The 22,450-nt window shown below is 40.8% G+C and overlaps 1 protein-coding gene across 3 annotated transcripts in view; it reads right to left on the bottom strand.

Moving 5' to 3' along the window:
- LOC103389243 (sodium/potassium-transporting ATPase subunit alpha-1) overlaps positions 1 to 20,939 on the bottom strand; it is a 39,173-nt gene extending 18,234 nt beyond the window's left edge. The window contains exons 1-23 of one of the 3 annotated variants that reach the window (XM_008324575.3): positions 20,761 to 20,927; positions 20,313 to 20,441; positions 15,504 to 15,563; positions 14,537 to 14,638; positions 14,336 to 14,437; positions 14,137 to 14,250; positions 13,911 to 14,045; positions 13,488 to 13,605; positions 13,141 to 13,409; positions 12,749 to 13,057; positions 11,797 to 11,931; positions 11,349 to 11,541; positions 11,092 to 11,267; positions 10,540 to 10,676; positions 9,431 to 9,581; positions 9,155 to 9,323; positions 8,463 to 8,617; positions 8,259 to 8,382; positions 8,024 to 8,169; positions 7,804 to 7,934; positions 7,603 to 7,704; positions 6,987 to 7,078; positions 5,656 to 5,851 (exon numbers count right to left, since the gene is read on the bottom strand). In XM_008324575.3, coding sequence (XP_008322797.1) covers positions 5,823 to 5,851; positions 6,987 to 7,078; positions 7,603 to 7,704; positions 7,804 to 7,934; positions 8,024 to 8,169; positions 8,259 to 8,382; positions 8,463 to 8,617; positions 9,155 to 9,323; positions 9,431 to 9,581; positions 10,540 to 10,676; positions 11,092 to 11,267; positions 11,349 to 11,541; positions 11,797 to 11,931; positions 12,749 to 13,057; positions 13,141 to 13,409; positions 13,488 to 13,605; positions 13,911 to 14,045; positions 14,137 to 14,250; positions 14,336 to 14,437; positions 14,537 to 14,638; positions 15,504 to 15,563; positions 20,313 to 20,441; positions 20,761 to 20,772 — 3,090 coding nt within the window. In that variant the 5' untranslated portion in view covers positions 20,773 to 20,927 and the 3' untranslated portion in view covers positions 5,656 to 5,822. Of the gene's footprint in view, positions 1 to 2,007; positions 2,281 to 5,655; positions 5,852 to 6,986; positions 7,079 to 7,602; positions 7,705 to 7,803; positions 7,935 to 8,023; positions 8,170 to 8,258; positions 8,383 to 8,462; positions 8,618 to 9,154; positions 9,324 to 9,430; positions 9,582 to 10,539; positions 10,677 to 11,091; positions 11,268 to 11,348; positions 11,542 to 11,796; positions 11,932 to 12,748; positions 13,058 to 13,140; positions 13,410 to 13,487; positions 13,606 to 13,910; positions 14,046 to 14,136; positions 14,251 to 14,335; positions 14,438 to 14,536; positions 14,639 to 15,503; positions 15,564 to 20,312; positions 20,442 to 20,760 lie in introns of those variants that run through there. The other 2 variants (XM_025062797.1, XM_008324577.3) reach the window with 2 other exon arrangements.
- Between the last annotated feature and the right edge of the window lie 1,511 nt (positions 20,940 to 22,450).

The following is a 22,450-nucleotide window of genomic DNA, read 5'->3' as shown; positions in this document are numbered from 1 at the left end:
GCCCCCCCCCCCCCCCCATACTGAATGTGTCGTTTCTAAGAACACAACATTGCAACATGAAATATGCTTTCATGAACTGCTGCAAATCATTTAATCCAGCCAGTAAGGACGACAAGACAGGAGAGACTGAGACTGGGAGATTAAGAAAAACTTACATTGGATTTTCTCCATCAGTCCCCTGTGAGTTTGACAGCTGTCGCCCCAGTCCCTGCTCTGTGGCGCTGCCTTGTTAACCAGTCAGCAGGGACACTGTAGTCAGGACATGTGATACATCTATTTACTCGCATAAGAAACTAGGAATGGAAAATTCACCTCTAACATAAATAAATACTTCAGCTTCTTCACATCTGCAGGGACAGATCTGCCCCCAGACCCCTCCTACCTACACTAAATCATGCCCTGATACAAGTTGTTTCACAGTAGCAATGCGGCAACTGGTGCCTCCTGGCTCAGAGCTCTTAATATAGCTAAGCAGTCACTCCCTCCTCCTGCCGTTTCTTAGCTCACTTGCGTGTTGTTTTTTTTTTTTTTTTGTCACCTCATAGCAGTATGCTGCATGTGTGATGGGGGAAATGATGCAGAGCATGACAAGGATCACTGCACGGAGTAATCAGATCTGGAAGAACCACTGCAAGACTCCCCTCATTATTTGCCTTACAGTATGACAACATCTCAACTATACTCTCCTCACCCCTCCATCTTTGTCTCCTTACACAAGAAAGGCTCAGGCGATGATTTCTACCAAGTGAAGTCCTGCAAATTGTCTCTGCCAGCACAGAACGCTTTGTAAGGAGACTGGATGGGGCAGTGAAGAAGAGAAGACACAGTGGGGGAGTGGATGGAGGCTGGATGGGGGCAGGGCACGGCTCTTACAACATAAGGCAGTTAGAAATCACTAACAGCCAACAGGCAGGAGTGAGAAAGCTGAGATTCCCATAATGGCAAATGAGCGTTAGTGATGGAAAATGAGGCAAAAAGGAGAGACTCAATCTGCCTCACATCTCCCGCCACATCTCACGTCTTTCTTTCCTCCTTGTTTATCTGGCGCTCCATCCTTTACAAGCTGCATCTATGGTAAATGTTTGTATTGCGCAGCACGGCAGGGTGTGGCGGCCGATGATATTTCTTACATGGGTTCAATTTCACGCCTGGAGTCTTTCTTATAGGTTTGTGACAACAACAAAAAAAACAACAACTGCCTTTCGCTTGTGCCTAAAACAATATGACGAAGGGGAAACAATAAAGGAGGTGGAAATTTAACCTGAGCTTCAGCCTTTCTTCAGCATGTGTATATGGTTCAAAACCGTATCTTTGGTGAGAATTTCCTCACTGTTAAGGCAATGCCTTTTCACTGGATTGATTAGTAGAGTGGCAAAGAAAAACAATGAAATGTTTCTAACGAGGCATTCCTTCATAGAGCATCACATACATGGCATGTTCTCCAACGCCTGTGCAGATCCGCACCGAAAGACTAACGTGTGAGCATGAAAATACTAACATGTCTCTAGAACGGGTGAAGATAAGTCTAAGTCCATTTAGTCACAACGTCCTAAATCGTTAAGCTATATCTTCCAGCTTGGTAAAAAAAAAAAGTGGGGCTGAGTTTCAAACATTGGCAACAGCTCTAATACCCAGCATTCACAGCTACGGCAAGAAAAACAGAAAAAAATGTTTCCTACATTCGATTCACTTTACACGTTATTTTCTCCACGTATTTCCACAAATGCAGCAGCGTCAAACTGACACAATGCTAAACTTTTTTCAACAGTTTTCTACCAAGAACATCCCGTTATGTAACCGGATCTCCTTTTTTTCAAAGAAACTTCTAACGGTGGCTTTAAGAATAGCCTTCAGTCCAGTTCGGCTTAGTTCATTTTTTGTTTGTGAGAAGGTAAGAGTAACGAAACCGCCAAATAAGCCCGTCTCTTTACGTCTTTCTTTATTTCATGACGGTGAAATAAACCACTTGTTTGAGTGAAAGAAACAACGACAACATTTTATACTCACTCCTCTTCCCATGGTTCCGCTGATGCTCACTCAAACGCGCACACTTGAAGCACGATTTTTAAAAACAAAAATCCACTATAAAAATTGTATGTACAGTAAAATACGAGTAATAAGGGGAAAATAAAAACCCCTGGGTGCGCTCCTGGGTAAAATTCTTTTTGATGGGAATTTTTTTTCTTTTTTTTTTTTTTTGTAATTTTTTATGTTTTTGCCAGCACGTGTCACTCTTCCTCAGGACACATCCGAGCTGTCGAATCGCCGCGGCTCAGCCTGTTCTACTTATAAACGGCGTTTCTCTCTTTGTGACGTCGGCACAGTTTGCCATGGAAACTCCACGAAAGAGGGCGGGACTTGCACTGACATGGGCGGGTTATTTATTTATTTATTTTGCCTCCCAAGAAACTAATATAATATAATATAATATAATATAATATAATATAATATAATTGGCATTTTTCCATCTCTTTCTCGTCTCATTTGTTCCTTATTGATTTTGTCAACTGCAAACCTTGATAGTATTGCTTTGTAATCACACATTATACACACGATTCTAAGCATTTTCTTTTCCCCAACCTAATTTAAAGAAATACTGGTCTGGCATTTGGCTATGTCTGTTAGCTTAACAGCTAATTTATTGTTTAGCTTTATGAAGATAAGCAACAGACTCTTTATATATATATATGTATATATACATAAAGTATATATACTGTATATAGTTTAAAAACAAATATATATATACATATACACACACACAGTATATACCTTAAATGACCATTATTGTAAACCAATCCGTTAACCTGGAGTCTGCTCTAGTTCCAGAACAAACAACACCTCTGTCACATGACCCTACAGCTCTAGGTGAGCACGATATATCTCAATCTTCACAGCTCTTCTGTGAAAAGAGGCCCACCCCCACCACTATCCTGCAAAAACACACACTTCACAGCTGGGTTTGCAGAGAACTCCTTTCCCCTGCTGCTTTGACAAGGTTGTTGCGTGCAGAGAGAGGACAGTGGACTTCATACCCTCTGCTTCTATAGTCAGAGTTGATTTTCTGTCTGTCATTTTCACCAACGGTGCATTTATCAAGTCAGTTTTCTGTCTTTTAATGCCCACACAACAGTGTCTTGTTTAGCTGTTTAGAAATGCAAAGAGTTGGATGTGCTGTGGAAAAAATCAAAAAGCATGGACATTCTGGGGCTTTCTGAAAAGTCCCTCTCGTTTTAGAAACTATGCTAACTCTAGGACACAATTCATTGTTGTGTATTTTCCTGATTTAAAAAAAAAAAAGATATTTGCTCTACTTCTTTCCTAACATGAATTACTGATATATTTGCCCTTTCCGGTTGATAAATCATGCATACAGACTTATTTATATAAACCAATAATGTGTGATGAAAGATGCAGTCTACGCTGTATCATCACATTATACTAAGCCACCTCTCCAAGCATGAAGTTGGTCCAGGCAGGCAGATGGACGAGCACCCTGTGTATCCTTAATAGACCTTATCAGGCCACCCAAAGAGGGATCTGCACCAGCTGACAAGATGAAGCTCAGATAAATAAGACAGTCACAGGTAGATTTCACTATGAAACTGCAGGGATGAGGAGATTAGCTTTAAGATTTCTACACACACACTTGCCCTTTTCTTCCCTCTCTTCTGGACACCTGGCTAGGTACATCCTCGAAGCACATCACCCCCCCCCCCCCCCCCCCCACCCCACCCTCTTTTTTCTTCAGCTCCATCCTAATTCTCTGAGTTATTGATGGGACAAGATGCTTGAAAGATTCTGGCCCACAGAGACATGACGACCACTCACAGTGGCTACATCCAAAGGGAGCTTCTTATACAGAGACGAAGAGAAAAACATCACATCAAGACCAAAATGTTGACAGAACAATCAGTGCTTTCCTGATGTTTGCACAAAACTCTGAACATATGAGCAAAAAAACAAAAACCACCACACACGGCCTCAGAGTATCCCAGTAGAACGATTAGAGATGCTCTACTGCAGACCGTGGTTGGAAGGACGCATTTATATGAAACAAAGTATATGAAGTCCTTCTATGGAACAGAAATCTGTGGTGCAGATTCAAAAGGAAGTTTTGTGGTGTGAAGTAAAGGGCATGTGTTGAAGTCTTGGTGGTGGAGGATGATGGGGATGCAGGGGTCATTGCATGATTGGACATGTGTCCATAGATGGTCCTTCCTCCTCCAGCCAAAGAGCTGCTGCACACAGGGTTTTTGTGCTCATTTTGTAGAAACTCTAAAGAAGATTCAGAGCAAGGAAAAAAAAGTGGATCTGTGGTTTATTTTAAATAATTCAGACCGGCCGGTCTGGCACCAACAACCACATCCACTTCAGAGCCTCATAAATCATCCTCTCCTGTGATTGGCTGACTGGATATTTGCATCAGTAAAATCAGCATCTGAAGAATTGAAAGTAAAGCAGGCTGAGAGTATTTAGGACAACTGGTCCCAAATGAACCAGATCACAGTTGGAGCAGACGCAGGGATGGACATGCATGATGTGGCCATCTTGTACTGTACACGTACAGTCACCAAACTCTATTTTCTGCCTTTGGCGAGAGCGATCAGTGTGACTGGCAGAGTTGTCCTATAAATAGACTGGATTTTATTTAGATGTTAGTGAGAGAGAAAGAGAGCGAGAGAGAAAAAGAAAGAGAAAGGGGGGTGCGAAGTGTGGGGCACTCTTTAAATGAGTTGTCATAGCAACTGGCACGTTCAGGGGCCCCTGCGCTAGTGAACGAGGAATGATAACATCTCTCTCCTTCTCTTGGTCTCTCTCTCTCTCTCTTTCTCATCTCACTCCATATTACCTCAATTGCTTTATCGGCTTTTACAATTCACAAGAAAGAAACACTTACTGCATCCACAACCCACGCTGAGAGGATTAATTAGGTCCTGGTGCATGTGTGTGTGTGTGTGTGTGTGTACACCAAGAAAAAACATTTCTTTTCCAGGTCTCATTTTTTTGTCTTGGATGTAATCAAATTGTTTTCAGTGGACAGTGAAGAAGAAGATATATCAGAAGAAGATATTTTTTTCAAAATGATTAAAAAGCTGTCAGCTAAATTTCTAGATTTAAAGGGAAACTACAACTTAATTGGCCTTAGGCAGGTGTGTGCGTGAAGCAGGGGTGATAGATCACACACACACATACACACAAACACTCAGAAAAGGGGTCAGTACGAAGGGGGGAGATCATAATGACTAGGGTAAACACAAGGAGATAGCACTGGAGTGGACTGGGTTCATTTTCACTGAGAGCCTCTCGGCAGTAGTGGTGGACAAACAGCAGTATGGCAAACCTGCTCTCCAAGAGATGGACACACACACACACACCTTCTCACACAGACTTATGGTAAATAGTGAAAATGTGTTAGAAAAAACAAGTTGAAGGGGTGAGTTTTGCTGTCGTGGTCTGTTTGTTCAGACCATGATGATGTAAAGGACGCCTGAGTCAAAGTTCCAAAAACACTTTACGGGTCAGCGGTTCTGAGTCACTGGTGTTTCCAGTTTCTACTGAGCCTCAGGAACAACAATCTGCATCAGGTGCTGCTGTTTGACTGCTGAACGAGCAGAGAAATCTGCAAGTAAAAAAAAAAAAAAGGCAACGCGAGTCTACAAGGGCACAGAAATGTTTTATTGCAAATGCAAATACATTAAGATAGGAATTAATTTATGACTGTGTTGTTTTTGTGTTCTCAGGGTCCGACCACAGAACGTCAGACTGGAATGTAACACGGCAGCAAAAGAGGATGAAACAATGACTGCTCCCCCTGTGGTGACTCAGTAGTACGTCTCCTGTTCCACCCAACCTAAAAAAACAGACAGAGACAGAATTAGGACACGCTGCTGTGAGATATTGTTCTTTATGTTTTTTCATGGTTTATCACCAAACAACATCTCAAGGCTTCCCCCCAAGTTGGTTCTGTTCAGTTGTTAAAAAATGACCCAGTTAATCTTGTTTTTTTATTTTTTACATACAAATTGACAATGGAAAAAGGACAGCAATGGAGGAAGTTCAGTGGTTTATTTGACTGGTTTCACCACTGAGGTCTCCCCCTTGGCTTTACTCTTTGATTCCATTCACTCCATTAAAAGTTGGTAGTGACCAAAATCTATTGACTTCATTAAAGGCACAAAAAATACTTTGATTTGCCTCTAAAAAAAACCCCTACAAATTAGCCAATTAAATTTTGACAACAGAAGAACACTGCCCTCGAGTGGCTGAAGGGTGAAGTGCAACACACGTGCATTAGGAAATGATTCAGTTGTGTTCAGAGTACCACAATTTTACTTTTTTCTAGTAGAGAGGCACCACTGCCTTTCCTCTGTTTGTATTTCACTTTGCAGTGTTCTAAATTCCAGTTTTTCCTAGGACTGTGGAGGCATCATTGTCTCTGATTGCGTATAATAATAATTCTAAGGTCCACCTAATTGCAAGTTATAGGTTTTCTAAAACAGAATGTGCAGTTTATCATATAATATTATATACATATTACATATTATACCATATAATATGTAATAAACATTTTTAAAATAAATTTGGAAAATAAAGGTATCCATATGTCTCATATAGTCTAGGTTCTCAGTCATCCAGGTCATTTAATCCAAGAAATAGTTACATGGACAGAAACTGGACAAAGTAGGTTGGTCTAGGCAAAGGTATCCATATTTTTTATAAAGGTTCAACCATACTGTAACCCAAACAGAAACACACTCACACCCACCCACACACTGTATATGTACCGAGTTCATTCAGTAAAACACAGCCTCCAGTCTCTGTGTTGTACATACAGTACAGTACATGGAGATGGAGTGAGGATAACATTCCCTTCTGCCCACGTTCCTTTCTCATCCACCCACCACCAGGTTCTGCACCAGCACCAAAAGTAACACCATATCTCCACAACTGCAACACTAGAACAGTCAGACGTCAGCGAGTCTTACCTCCTGGGTTTCTTCTGAGGATATATCTTCTAGCTTCATCATACAGGAAGATGAGGAGGGAGTAAGGGAAGGCACAGAACCACCAAGTTGGCCTATAATGTGGATGGTGCAGAGCAACAGAGTGAGTCATGGATAGGAATTTGACAACACAAAACTGTTACAGTAGATTTACAACTCTGTTTCTCGCCATTCTTGCTGCACAAAAACTAGTCAACCGCCCTAAAACATTTTTAGAATCCAATCCTAACCTTTACCTATTATCAAGCTAAATTCCATCTGTGACTACTTTACTTTAGCAAAAAATAGATTAATATCTTTTTTTCCCACATTTGTGATCAAATTTAATGACTCCTTCAGCTAACTTGTTACTGTTATTGGCTAATGTTGTCAACAACTAGTAACTTTTTTAAACACTTTTTTACTATTCTTTCTTTACACTAAACATTATTTTTCTGGAATGTTAACTAATATTTATTATAGCAATATTATTTACTTTCTGGACATTTTGAAGCAATAATTTCATTCACGGCAGTACATGTAGTACAAACAGCCATTTTGACACCACTGGATTAAATATAGTGTATTGTTGTGTGTATCTGTGTGTGTTTTTACTCACTTGAGTGGGTACATTCTGAGGGCGACGTCCATGCCTGGACAGTATGACAGGAAGGCAGCCAGAGCTGTCTCCTCAAACAGGCCAAAGATGAGGATACGGTTCCTGTCAAGGGAGAAAAAAACAAAATATGTTTAGTCCTGAAATAGCAAAGTATTGTTTCACTGAGCAACTCAGGGAGCCATTTCTGTTGAGTTCACTCACTTCATTCCTTGCTGAATGATGGAGTTCCTCCTGGTCTTACAGATGATCAGATCGGCCCACTGCACGACGACGATGCTGGCGAAGAAGGCCGTGTGGCAGGTGAACTCCACGATCTTCCTGCGCTCGTAGGTCTGCAGATAAGACAAACAAAATAACTACTCCTTCTCAAATCTTCTAGGTTCTTTGCTTTATTTTAGAAACAAACACAGCTTTTACTGACCCACTGCTGGCCATAGCTGTCTTCCAAGTCATTGACGTGTTTGTCGTCCCAGTGAACTCTAATGCCGATAAGGTCCATGGGCAGGAACCCGTTCTCAGCCAGGATGACAAAATAGGTGAAGAAGCCAGCTGTGGCCTGCATCATACCTAAAAATGAACACAAAAAAATTGAATATGTGGCACATATAATTACAAAAAAAAAAAAAAACTTGTTTCCTCAAGTCATTCAGACTAACCGATCTGTCCGTAGGCGATGCTGATCAGCCTCTCGTTTACCAGTTTGTCTGTTTTGGGGTTTCGGGGCTGTCTCTTCATGATGTCACTCTCAGCTGCTTCATAGGCCAGAGAGATGGCAGGAACCTGAGAGAAGACACATGAAAAATGGGTTCATACAAAAACCAAAGTCTCATGTGGTCATACATAAAAGAACGAGAGCTCACCATGTCAGTTCCCAGGTCGATACAGAGGATGGTGACTGTTCCCAGGGGCAGAGGGATGTTGGCGATGATGAACAGCAGGAAGGGAGAGATCTCAGGGATGTTACTGGTCAGAGTGTAGGCGATGGACTTCTTCAGGTTATCAAAGATCAGACGACCTGAGGAGAAGAAGATTTATATGAGGAAAAATAAGAAGGAACATTGAGTTTTACTTGAGTTAACTGGAAAAAGTACATTGACATTTTTTTATTTTCTAGAATATTGAAAAGATTGATGGTAAAAACCCATAGATGGAATTGTGAAACCTTGTGGAAAGCAACGCTAAGTGTAAGCTAAAAGTTAGCAAAATAATGTGAAATAAAAAATAAAGCAGAAGTAGCTAAATACATCTCCAGATCAGCCTAAAGCTGCCTGTCAACAAAGGTTTTCAGAACCTATTGAATCAGATCACTCATTCTTTGCTGAAGCAGACCACAACACTGAGCCTGGATCTGCTGGGCATTTGTTCCTGTTTTTTGTCTTCCTCAGTGTGTACATTTATTTGATTTTCAATGAAGAAGAAAAAGTCTTCTGTATTTTAACATGAATAAATTACTACAATTTGTCCTCCACACTGACTTTGGACGATTGTTTCTAACCTCAACTCCAATCAGTGTGTTGTGCACGTTTAAACAGGTTGTCCTGTCATGTCTGACCTTCCTCTACACCGGTGACGATGGAGGCGAAGTTGTCGTCCAGCAGGATCATGTCAGCAGCCTGTTTGGAGACGTCAGAGCCGGCGATGCCCATGGCCACACCGATGTCGGCTTTCTTCAGAGCAGGAGAGTCGTTCACGCCGTCACCTGTCACAGCCACGATGGCTCCCTGCAGACAGAACAGAATAATCAGTGGTTACACGTTCTATCAACGACTGAACTCCGTAAAAACTAGATTCTGGGACAAATGAGTGAAAGTAAACTCATCCTGAATACCTGTCTCTGACAGCCCTCCACGATGATCAGTTTCTGCTGAGGTGATGTTCTGGCAAAGACAATCTCAGTGTGATGCTGGAGGATGTCGTCCAGCTGCTCTGTGGCCATGTCCTTGAGCTCATTACCATGGACGACACAGGCCTTGGCGTCTCTGCAGTGGAAAATAAAGCTGGGTTAGGACATTCCTAGGCTCAGAAAATGATATTAAACACAATATAGGACAGCAGCATGCTTTGGTAATATCAATCAGAAAGTGTTATTGTTTACACACAAATGAATGCTTGTTTGTCACAAGTGAAACACACACACAGCTCTGAAGCACTGTGTTATTGCTAACAAGCAATAGCATCAGTTAGCTGCTTGATGTGTAGCAACAAAAGGAATCCAATGGACGTTATTACAATTACTACTACTTAGTTAGCTCAAACGGCAGGAATCTGTTGGAATAATGAACACAAATGAGCCACAAATAAACACTAACTAACTAGCACAGAAGAAAAAATGCAAAATAGCAAAAACATGAAATAAAACTTGAAATCATTAATGAAAAACTGAGAGGTAAATGAGGGACAAACTGTGTTGAATGGTTCCCTAAAATAATAATTTAATGTAACAAAACAGCAAAATAAAATGAGCCCAAATGCATAAAAATGATTGAAAGTTAACTCTTTGCAGTGAAGGCCTATTATATACAGCAAAGTAAACAAAGTTACTTATCATTAGATAAAACCTAAACCATTGTCACTGATCAAGTTGAAAATAACTAGAAAAATTCATCAGAATGTTTTTGTAACAATGGCAAAAAATTTAGCATGAATATTAAAAAAAATGAAAATAGGAAGATAAACAAAACAAAAGCGATGCAAAAGCGATGCAAAGAAAAAAGTCTGTCAGAAAGTGATGTCAGAACTATGATGTCACCAGTTTTAAAAGTCAACAAGATTTATTTTGCTGCATTGAATCAATACTAAAAGCCTTCTTGGCTGAACTTCCTGCACTGATTAAATTCAGCTTCATTACTTCTGGCAGAAGATGGAAATTGGTGGCGTTGCCACATTTTCAGCAGGGATTCTGGTCAGCTCAGGAAGTGGGTGGTGAAGGGAACAAACCTGGGGTTAACCTCTGAAATTGGCACGTTCAGACGGGCAGCAATGTCCTCCACTGTCTCGTTGCCTTCGGAGATGATGCCCACGCCCTTAGCAATAGCCTTAGCTGTGATGGGATGATCTCCTGTCACCATGATGACCTAAAGTACGAAGAGATTAAAACATGTTCAGTTTAACAGAAACAAAACATAACTGCCAACAGGATTGGGAAGAAAAACTGAAAAAAAAACCTAAAAGTAGGGAAGAAAACATCAACACTAGAACACTGCAATATAAATATGTAGTAGCAAAAAAACAGATATGATAAATAAAAGATTTTCAAAAACAAGTCAAGCTTAAGTTTAGCAAAACTAACTTTAGCCCCAGAAAGATAAAACCAAAGGAGAATAAATCACTGATAATTTGCTGTGGTCACTGTGGTCAAGCTCTGGTCAGCAGAATTGTCTCCTATTGACTCCCATAATTATAAAGGAAAAATTAGAAAATGTGAACTTGGTTGAAAATTTCATTTGCAAAACTGTTTCCGCAATTCCTGATTTTATGAAAATTTCCCACCTTGATTCCAGCGCTCCTGCATTTTCCGACAGCATCAGGCACAGCAGCACGAGGAGGGTCAATCATGGACATGAGGCCGATGAAACACAGGTTGTCGGTGGGGAAGTTCACTTCATCAGTGTCAAAGGCAAAGCCTTCTGGGAACTGGTCGTCAGGCAGACTGAAATGGCAGAAACCTACAAAATGGAGATGGAGAAACCTGTTAGGATACTGCTGATTCCATTTCCTCCAAATACTAATACATGTCAAATTTGTACCCAGTACTCTCTCTCCCAGCCCTCCCAGCTCAACGTAAGCGTTCTGGAAAGCGTCCTTCATCTCGTCATCCAGAGGCATAATTTTGCCCTGCAACATAATGGTGGAGCAGCGGTCCAGAATCCTCTCTGGAGCTCCTTTCATCACCAGCAGATGTTTGGACTCTCCTGGAGTGGCGTTCTTGTGGATGGAAAGCTGCCAGACAGCAGGAAGACAGGATTTACTCAAAGGTAAGCATTTTTTATTTATTTACTAAGCTACTTATGATGAGTTTGGCTATTTTGTTAGCCTTTGGTATACTGTTGTAGTCAAAGCCTTGACTATTTTTGGCTCCTTTAATATTGTTTTGCGTTTTCAATAACCTAATAGCCTTTATGTTAGCTTATTGTTTACCATTTTTTGCAGTAAAATATAAAATTGACAGCCGGATCTGCAGTGATAACTCCTTACCTGGTACTTGTTGGTGGAGTTGAAAGGAATCTCAGCAACTTTGGGGTATTTGTCTCTCATGCCAATCACAGGTCCACAGCACAGCTCAATGCACTTGAGCAAAGCAGCTTCTGAGGCGTCTCCAGCGACATCTCTCTGTCAATGTGGGGAGAACCGTTAACTTGACAGAAATATTTTTTTACTTACTGAAAATCCATTTCTTTAGCATTTCATTTCCTCAGTCAAGGAGCAGATGGAAAAATATGGATTTTGGAGCAAACTTCAATTATACTGATCCACTGTGTAGATGTGAACTCATTTTAATTTAATGTCTACTAAGCCCTTTTGGCCAGATATGAGGTAAATCTCATTTCTTTGGTGTCCAACTGTAAAGACTGGAAACAAAATATGGTAGTTTTTTTTAAGTAAATCAATAGGTTTGTCTGGTCTCTACTGCAGAGCATTATTTAGGCAGAAAGGCTTTAATTATGTTGAGTGCCTTTTCAATAAACATCTGTGGAACAGTTGGACTGCATTAGAATTCCTCTCTATCCAAAATGTTGTGGTCCAAATCACGACTCCTCCAGGAGACATTTTTTCTCTGATCAACATTCAGAATCCAACTGAAGAAGTGTCCATGAAAAGGTGAAGAAAATTTACTGGGTTGTAATAATAATATTACCCACAGGGGGTGCTGCTGCACAGCATAAATAACTGCTAACAATGTTAAGTAGGGAAATTATCATATATATGTATATATATATACACTGTATATACATACACACATTTAAGAGTTATTTTATTATGAAGTTCTTGAATTTACTTTGCTGCATTTTTGTTGTGGTCCTTTGTGGAACTACAACAAAATAACCACAACATAACTGCATTCAGCCACAATTCAGCCACGCATTTTCTCAGAGGCTATACACTTGTTAAACCTGTTAAACTGCTGTTTTAAGGGTTAATAATTTACCTTCAGGATGGGAACGTTGCTTTGGTCAGCCAGGAAGACGGCACGGTTGCAGAGTCCAGCGACCCTGGCCAGACCAGCCCATGTGGCAGAGCTCCTGTCGAAGGAAGCTCCACTCTGGTTCTCCGTGGTGTCGGCCTCGTGGATCTGGTTGTCAAACCACATGTGGGCTACGGTCATCCTGTTCTGGGTCAGGGTTCCGGTTTTGTCAGAGCAGATGGTGGAGGTGGATCCCAGGGTTTCCACAGCTTCCAAGTTCTTCACCAGGCAGTTCTTCTTGGCCATGCGCTTAGCAGTCAGGGTCAGACACACCTGGAACGGACCATGTTAGTTATTTTAATTGTCAGAATAATCTTTAATGAAACACTGGAAATGCAGCAAAGACCAGGACTCACGGTGACAGTGGCCAGGAGACCTTCTGGCACGTTGGCCACGATGATACCAATGAGGAAGATGACGGCCTCCAGCCACGAGTATCCAAGGATGAGTGAGAGGACGAAGAAGGAAACACCCAGAAAGACAGCGACACCAGTGATGATGTGGATGAAATGCTCGATTTCAATGGAGATGGGAGTACGTCCAACTTCAAGTCCAGATGCCAGTGTGGCGATACGACCCATGACGGTGCGATCACCGGTGCTGATCACGACACCACGGGCAGTTCCTGCAGCAAGACATCATCAGTTTCCGGCATCTTAAAGGAGCTCTTAACTACAGCTGAAGTGACCGAGGCCAGACATACCTTCAACACAGTTGGTGGAGAAGAAAGCAATGTTCCTTGTCTCCAGAGGGTTGTCATTGGAGAAGTCAGGAGTACGAGTCTGTGGCTCTGATTCACCGGTCAGAGAGGAGTTGTCCACCTGAGAACAGAATAATGAGAACAGAGTTAAACACCAGCATTAATATTAGACTATACAGTATATTACAGACGTCCAGTAAGATGGATGAATCATTTTTATAAATCTGTAGCTTTTTAATTTTGTCTTAGCTTTTGTTGCTAAGTATTTAGCCTTTATTGTCATATTTCTGGCTTCCTGAAGTTTTTAAGCTAACATTTAGCTTTTTTGTTTTGGCAACTTTCAGCCCCACTCCTACATTTTGCATTGATAATTTCCCCTAATGTCCATGTGACTTCTGTCCTCATACACATTCATGGCATAACTACCTTGCAGCCGTGAGCAGAGATGACCCTCAGATCAGCAGGGATTCTGTCTCCACCTTTCACCTCCACAAGGTCTCCAACCACCACCTCCTCAGCGTTGATGCATTTCTTCTCTCCGTCACGGACAACCAGGGCTTGCTAAAGAAACACAGAGAATCACACAAACATGCAGTGTGTTAAGAGGGAAAGGGCAAAATCAAAATCAGGTCTGAAGTAGTGAAAACCTCACCTGTGGGACCAGGTTCTTGAATGAATCCATGATCTTGGAGCTCTTGGCCTCTTGGTAGTAGGAGAAGCAGCCAGTGATGATGACGACAGCAGAAAGCACAACACCCAGGTACAACTGCGGGACCAATTAGTTGTAAGTCAGCTCTTTTGCCTCAAGTTAAATTTCCATTGCAAACACACGCAAACAGAAGGATATTTACGTTGTCATTGGCTGGCTCGTCTTCAGAGGCAGCCTGGATGCCGTAGGCCAGGAAACAGAGGATGGCTCCGATCCACAGCAGCATGGAGAAACCACCAAACAACTAAAAAGGAAATCACATGGAATAATCAACATAGTGACCTCTCTGTCTTTGTGCTAACACTCCAAATCGGTTCGTTTCATTAACAGAAGCCACTTGTACCTGTTTGCAGAACTTCACCCATTCTGGTGTTGTAGGAGGAGGCGTGAGGGCATTTGGTCCGTCTCTGGCAAGGATCTCTTTAGCTCTGGAGGAGGTGAGACCCTGAAAAGAGCCAACAATGGTGTTTAATTATCATGCCATCATTATATTGTGTGCATGGTAAGGTGTGTCTGGAAAACAACCCTCGTCTTTCATTTCTAATGTTGCCCTTGTCAGTTTTCAATGGAAGGAAATGTTTCCTTCAACACATTTCCTTGCCATTGTTCTCTACGACAACCATAATGAATATTATTCAGTGAATACATTCCTAATTTTACTAAACGTAGTAGTGTGATATCAGTGAGACAGAAGGATCTGGTGGTTTATCAATAAACCATCTGAACATCAACAAAGTCGGGGACTTTTTAATCTAATTTAAAAAGAAAAATAATAAAGATCCAGTATGTGCTGTTCTATTTTCCCCTGATGCTTTGGTCAGTGTGTCCTGTGTCTTAGCATGAATACAGCCTCTGTTTGTGGGGAGAAATTCTAACAGATCAGATTTCAGTGGATAATTAGTTTCGGCCAAGCACTTGGCTCAGTGTGGGCTTCTGTAAAGACTGTTGTTTTTTACGTCCTGGGGAAAATGTATCAACAATGTTGTGTAGATGGGACACAAGAACCATCAATTACACCAAGTTCCAAAATTTTAATAAACAAGTCTAAATTCTGCAATTACGCTAAATTATAGTGTACCACAGTATCCAGAGAGCGTCTCTAACCTTAATCAAGATTGTTGAAGATAAAAAGTGCGTTAGGTCGATCAGTGTGTGTGTCTTTTGACCTCAGTACATGATGTAACATATCATTCCTTTAGCCTTTCTAATCTTATCTGCACTCATGGACAGTAAGTTGGTATGACACACAACTGTTACGCACCTCCCACCCCCCATACACACACACACACACACATCTTGAGGCAGCTCACCCTGGTCAGATCAGTTCCATACTTCCTGTGCAGCTCATCAAGGGTTAACTTGTGATCATCCTATGAAGAGAAGAAGAGAAATAGAGGAAGTGGTTACATAAAAAAGCCAAAGGCATTTCAATATTGCATATACAATATTATCTCCTTTTAGGATTACAACATGGACTTTACCAGGGAAAATCAGCCATCTGATCGGGATTATGAATGCACGTCGTGTGTGTACATACAGATATTGTAGTAAAACCAAACCCCTGTCTAATGACGATCGAAAGTCTGGAGTCAGGCACGAGGTCAGCTGAATATCCTGGACTCTACCACACAGTTCTGTTTGTTTGCCCAGAGCAAACAGTCACCCAACTGATACACTCTGATGTTTACAACCTGCAGGTTTGTCCCACTGTGTGTGTGATATTTAGGCTCAGTTTGGTGAACCCATAGCTCCTTCAGTCAACTTGAATCAATGTCAAAATGTCTTCATTTACTTGTGAGTTTGTTTATTATCTATTGTGGGTTTACACTGAGATTGAAGTTAGCAAAAGAAAATCATATCACAAAATGTTCATCCAAAACAATATCCAAGAATCACTACCAACGTAGCTCAATGTGCCTAGAAATACTGAGAATAAAAGAGAGAATTTACCCAAACTCTGCCAATAATATCTAAGAAATATCTTGAAATAAACTTAAGCTAAAAAAAAAAGTCAAGTAAAATAGCCCAAAGCTAGCAAGACAATGCTAAAATTTAATGCAGAAATAGCCAAGTGTTAGCAATGAAATTGGACAGTGGAATAATACTGAATGTTTTGGCAAATGTATGACATTTTTAGCTAGTATGATAAATGATCAAGCAACAAGAAATAGCTGAAGTTAGCAATAGCCACGGCTAAAGAAAAGGAGCTAATATAATAGCTCAGAATGAATCCAAAACTACATAGAATTGTTGTCATTCAATTTATCGAGTGGCAGTTTGGGAATATATAATTTAACCCTAAGGTAAGAGCATACAAAGCATAAAATATTATGTAAGAACTTAAGGATTCTTAGTCCATGAATAACCAAATAGTTAGTTGGTAATGACTAAGTGTAAGTCAAGAAGTTAACTAGGCTGCACTGTGTAAAAATTACCCACACAATTGTTACAAATTTGATAAAATTGTGCTGGAAATCATCAGAATTTTGCTTAAATAATTTTGTCAACACTTAATATTGGAAGAGGCAGATAGTGGGCCACCTATGTCATATCCATGTAGAAAGATTGGCCTGTAAGCTGCACTTCCACACACACACACAAACACACACACACACACACCTCCATTTAACGTCTAAATGTCTCAGCAAACGTGTAGATTTTGGAAGTAGAAATGTGGGAGACTGTGACACATGCATGTGCCTACACTGTTTCCTGAATAAACGCCTACAGCTGCTGAGTGAAGAACCATTCTTCATAAACTCTATGGTTGATCTGTTATCATATCTTACTCCTACCTTCCAGTTTTTACAAAACAAAAACGAGTGACACATCCCGCAAAATGAGCACCGCAGTGAAAACCTGCACAGCTCTATTCAGATGAATGGAACGAGAATTTCACTTTTCTCTAATATTGAGACATAAAAATCAAGTCCCACAGCTTTCGTGTCATTACATGGCATATTTACATGCTGTTGCATGTTCTGGCATCAAAGTTAATTCACCACATTGTTTTTCCCTGGAGAAAGACCCTGGGAATCAGCAGACTGAATCATGTGACTTTGACCTGTGTATGAATAACAAAGCTGCCGACTGCTTTATTTGATTATCTGTAGTTATTATTTAACCGTCTCTGGGAGTACAGTACGTCCCAACCACTGACACAGACATCTTTAACTACTAGAAACATTATGTAAGCTGAAAAAAAATGAAACCTGACAGTACCTATGTTAACAATCGTCTGGTACGTTAAGCAGTGGTCCACCAAGACCCTGCTCTCAGTCCCCCGTACTCTTTCTTCACTAACTCGGCCGATAACACAAAACTTGACGAATCGAACTTTAACAACAATGTGTTAACTTGGACTAGAATGTGTCTTTAGTGATTTGGGACATGGAGGTTTGACTGGCACTGTATTTAAAATTAGATTAGATCAAATCAAACTTTATTGATTTCACACTGGGGAAATTCTTAAATTGGGGAAATTTTGTGACTTAACTTGAAAACTGTTCATCTGTAGCAATTTTTTTTGTCCCTGCGACTCAGGCACTGAGTTGACCTTAATTTATCCTTGACACAAAATATACAGTGAAAACCTCGGGACTGAATTTCAATATCACTTTGGTGACCTGGAGTTCACTGAATAGCAAATCAACACAGACTTCACTCAAAGTATTCTTCTGTGATGGGAGGGCGCGTTGAAACACATGAACCCTATTTTTATTTGACTCTGACTCCTAGATGTCTGAGAGTCCTCTTGAACTCATACACACAACACTGACTCCCTGAGAGTCCTTCTGGAGCAGTTACCAGCAGTTTTATTTACTGCGGTGGACACACATGGTTCTTGCTGCTAGAACTGATTCCAGCCTTTCAGTATGAAGATTGTTTGGTGTTCAAACAAAAAGCAGCAGCAGTTGATAACAACCTGATAGTGTTTTTGATATGATACATTCAGAAGCTGTTGACTCTGACCTTACTGTCGAATGTATAGGTAATAAATGATGAAATCGTTTCTCTCTATAACGGTTTTTTCCCCAAAGATAAAAAAAACAAAGTTCTAAAGCTGTGACTGTGAGTGAAGTCTCTGCACATTTTAACGCCTATTTGACAGTCTTAGTAAGTGGGTGTAGCTGCATAACTCTTATAAGAAGGTCTTCTGTAAATACTGTGCTGTTGCTTCACACTCCCAACTACTGCTGCTGCTATATTTAGGCTGTTAGTCACTCATTTTTGAGAAAATGTTATTTACCTTAGTGCATTCCTGGACCCATGTTCGGTTAATTAAACCCCTCACGTTCAATTACTTTTAATATTTAGCCTTTTTCCGCTGGACTTTGGTTCCTGTTGCCATGCAGCATCGATGCAGTCGTCTTTAAAAATGGACTTTGACGCCTTGCTATAACAAGTGTGACGATGGTGCAATAAAGATTAACGTGTCAGCTGCTGGTCTTCAGAGAGACAGAGAGACGCCAATGATTCCACAACTGTTCCACTACTGGCCAGAACAAATCTAAAGCCTGTGGATTAGCAACCTAAAATAAAGTGTTCCTAAACGTCAGACCTGGTGTCGAGAACTGTGACAACATGGAAGTTTTTCTGGAGCTATGAGCTTGAATGTAGGCTTTATCCTGAGGGTTGTCTTAGAAATGACATGGGACAGAAGATTTGACCTTAATAATAGATTTTTCTTTACAGTTTCCTATTCAGTTTAAATTGTATTGTCCAAATATTGGATTTTGAATATTGAATCAGCACATTTCTGAGTTTAATTTAAATCAAGAAATTACGTCTGGATACAAGGCAGAAAATAATCCTGGAAGTCTACAGATAAATTATACTTGACTCTGATTTTCTTTTAATTCATGAATAAATGTGAAGATGAAATTCCCTGCTGACCAGCAGAGTAAAAGAGGGCGGGCCCAGACGGACAGGTGACAGGGTTTCTGTGTCATTGACGTGTCCTTCGGTCGACATTGTCAGCAGGACTTTGAGACACAGTTAAGACCAATGAAGTACAATAATCATTAAGATGTCACCTGGATGGCAGGTTTATTACTGCAATAACCTGCAGCACGGCCTGACCTGGCCAAAGGCACTTTGATTTTTTTTGTTAAAAACTTAAAAAAGTACTACATATTATTCTACCCTATATTCATATATTCAAATATGAAGACAATGTGTGTGTTGTAGAAGGAGAGAAGAGTTCATGACTGTGAATGACCTTGAACAGTCATCCAGGATGATACAGCTACATAAATAAAATGAATGACATTTTGATTAATACTAACTTTTAGATTTTTGCTATCATGCTGTGATAGGAAATGTTCCGGAATGTCTTATAATCACTTTGATAGGACAAACTTCTGTCTCTATGTCCTGACCTTGTCAAGGACACGTCCCCGGCCAAAACAAGCACTTTGATAAAATGACAAGACTACAGCCATAATTACAGCAAATGCTTGTTTATATTAGATGATATATTAAATGAGTTTTCTGTGTAAATATAACACCAAACTACATTTACACATGGGCTTTTGTGTATGAAATAAATGTTTGAGCCGTCTCACTGACTGGGGGATGACATTTGTTTGACACCGTCCTTGGGAAATGACCTCAGCTGCTTCACAGACATTGACTGAAGGGGGGGCAAGAAGGGGGGGGTAAAAAGCTGACACCAGTGGAAAACTTTCACGTGCCAAAAAAGTCACACATGACGCCCTCAAAACTGGACGGGTGCAACGTCTCAGCGCTACTAACGATTTTGGACAACTTATACTGACTTCTGCTTAAAAAGGTGAAGTCAAAGTTTTTTTCTGACCTCGCTGTAAAATGACAGCTAGGAATGAGTTCTAAACCGCCAAATGTTCAGCACCCAAAATTGAGACTAAGACTTTTAAGTATAGCTTTGAGCTAAGTGACACCAGATGACACACGCTGCAGTGTAAATGATAATCATGATCACACTCATGGAACAGAAAGACTCATGTGACCGGGGTTGGAGGTCGGAGCAGAGGTTTGTATGGTTGGTATGGGGCAAACAATGGTGCGGTTGTAGAAGTCGGCTGAACAATCACTCCTCTCTCCTAACATATTTGCACTGTTTTTCCTTCTGTACTCACCAGGTCCACTTCTTTCTTCAGGTCTTCCATGTCCTTCCCTTTGGCTTTGCCTTTGGCTTTGCCTTTGGGTTTCTTGGCTTTGTGTCCATCTTCAGAGGTTGCGGCCAGTTTGTATTCATCTTTTCCTCTCTGTAGTTTGAAGTAGAAAAAGAACTCATTTTAGTTCCTGATTGAGACTCAGCACATGTGCTCTGCAGCTTCCTGTCAACGCGGCTGTTCACATTTCCTGTTTAAAATCATTCCTAGCGCTTACCAAATTCCTCACACACAGGCAGGAATGGGAAAAATGTGAGCAGGTTACACAAACTTCTTTCCCCAACCTAGTGTTCAGAGTACTCACTAGAGTTGATCCATAAGGTTTCAAGCAGACTACAGCATGTGAGCAACTAAACCAGATCTCGACACTCAACCTCTCACATTACATGTGACAAATGTTTCCAGCACTTACCCCGTGCCCCATGGTTCAAATCCGAGTGTTAGACTGATCTCAGTCCAATTCTTCCTCTTTTAAAATTTCTTTCTCCCCCCCTCTCTCTCTCTCTCTCTCTCTCTCTCTCTCGGCCTGTCTGCCCTCGTGCGACTTCCTCACTCCCCAGAGCAGTGAAGATAGGCTGCTTCACATGACAAAACCTTTATATTCTCACCTGCTCTGACAGGAGGAGGAGAGGGAGGAGGAAGAGGAGGGGTTCTAGCTCAGTGGAGGAGGGGGTCGCATTTAGGAGTATGGGGGAGGAAAAAGTCAGAGAACAAGAGGAAGGAGAAACACTTTCTTAACTTCCCAGTTTCTTTGTTCTCTCCTTATTTTCTGGCAACAGGTGGCATGATCCACAACAAGAAGAATAGAATAGTTTTTATTGTCAAAATGAGCAATGTACAAAACACACACACAAAGTGAATGAATGAAACACATACACACACACACACACACACAGATGTCAATGCTTCGGTTTAAAAAAGGTGAAAGTCCAGTTCTGCAAGTGACAGTTTGCCAAAAGAAGAGGAAGGGGAGGGAGGGGAGGGAGGAGGGGGAGAAAAAGAGAGCGCACGAGAGAAAAAGAAAGAGAGAAACGTCATTTGCATAACAAAGTATGAACAGAGTGGCAACAGTCTTCACTCACTCACATACACCTGTGCTACACATAGCTTCATTTCTGGCTAACTTGCAGCTATGTTTCTTTATCCCCAGGCTCACTTTAAGTCCATTGGTTATATATAGGGCTAACACTTAGTCTATATTTCGGCTAAACAAGTCCTTGACTTAATTATGAAGCCATTATTCAGCTAACAAATCATATTAATTGCATATCTTTGGCCAACATTTGACAACAGTTTGGTTAGCATAGCTATTTTTAGCTATCATTAGCGATTTAGCTTTTTCGTGTTCAGTTTTCACAACGCTGAGCTAACTGTAGTTTTAACAACAACTCATCTGTTGCTTTAATTATCTTGTTTACTGATTTAAGTTAACTCCCAACTTTAGGCAGTTTTAAATACAACTTGAAGTATTTTTCACCATTTCTATAGTTAATAAAGTAACTAAAAAGTGACATAAGTTGTATTTCTTCTCTTACATTAACTTTTACATGTAAATACACATTTCATCAGTCTAACTACAGTTGTTTTAACAATCAAAGACTCCACATTACAGTCAGAACATAAAGGCTGGGTTATGGTTTGAAGTAATTATAGCACATTTCACAGTCATGGGGGGTTTTAATGATCAACTGATCTACCCAGTGTCCTCTGACACAATGTCACATCACATCTATGGCGGCAGCCGTAACCTAACCAGAGGACACCCATGACCCTGAAAATCTGTCATGACAGACCAGGAGTGGCTCTAGTCTTCTTTGAAACCTGCAGGGAGGAGGGAGAATACTGTTCCTGTGTACTGGCTCAAGTGTTTGGTGTAAACTAGCAACTGTTTATAGTCACTAGAGCATAGACGGGGGAAGGGCAGAGTGGTGCAGGCAGGAAGAACAAGGAGTAAAGCAAAAAGAAAGGAAGTGGAAATAAGCAGAAAAGAAAAGGATTACAGCTGTTATCTTCCATAAAATATAACTGGAACTCCATGGAACTTTGTCCAATACCAATACTTTGTTAATACCAGTTTGGTAAATTTAAAAAGAAAGTGACCC

Source organism: Cynoglossus semilaevis, chromosome 14 (genome assembly GCF_000523025.1).
Source record: "Cynoglossus semilaevis isolate Cse_v1.0 chromosome 14, Cse_v1.0, whole genome shotgun sequence".
NCBI classification, from domain to species: Eukaryota; Metazoa; Chordata; class Actinopteri; order Pleuronectiformes; family Cynoglossidae; genus Cynoglossus; species Cynoglossus semilaevis.
Note: the sequence above shows the minus strand (reverse complement) of the source record. Positions and strands in the feature narration are given on the sequence as shown.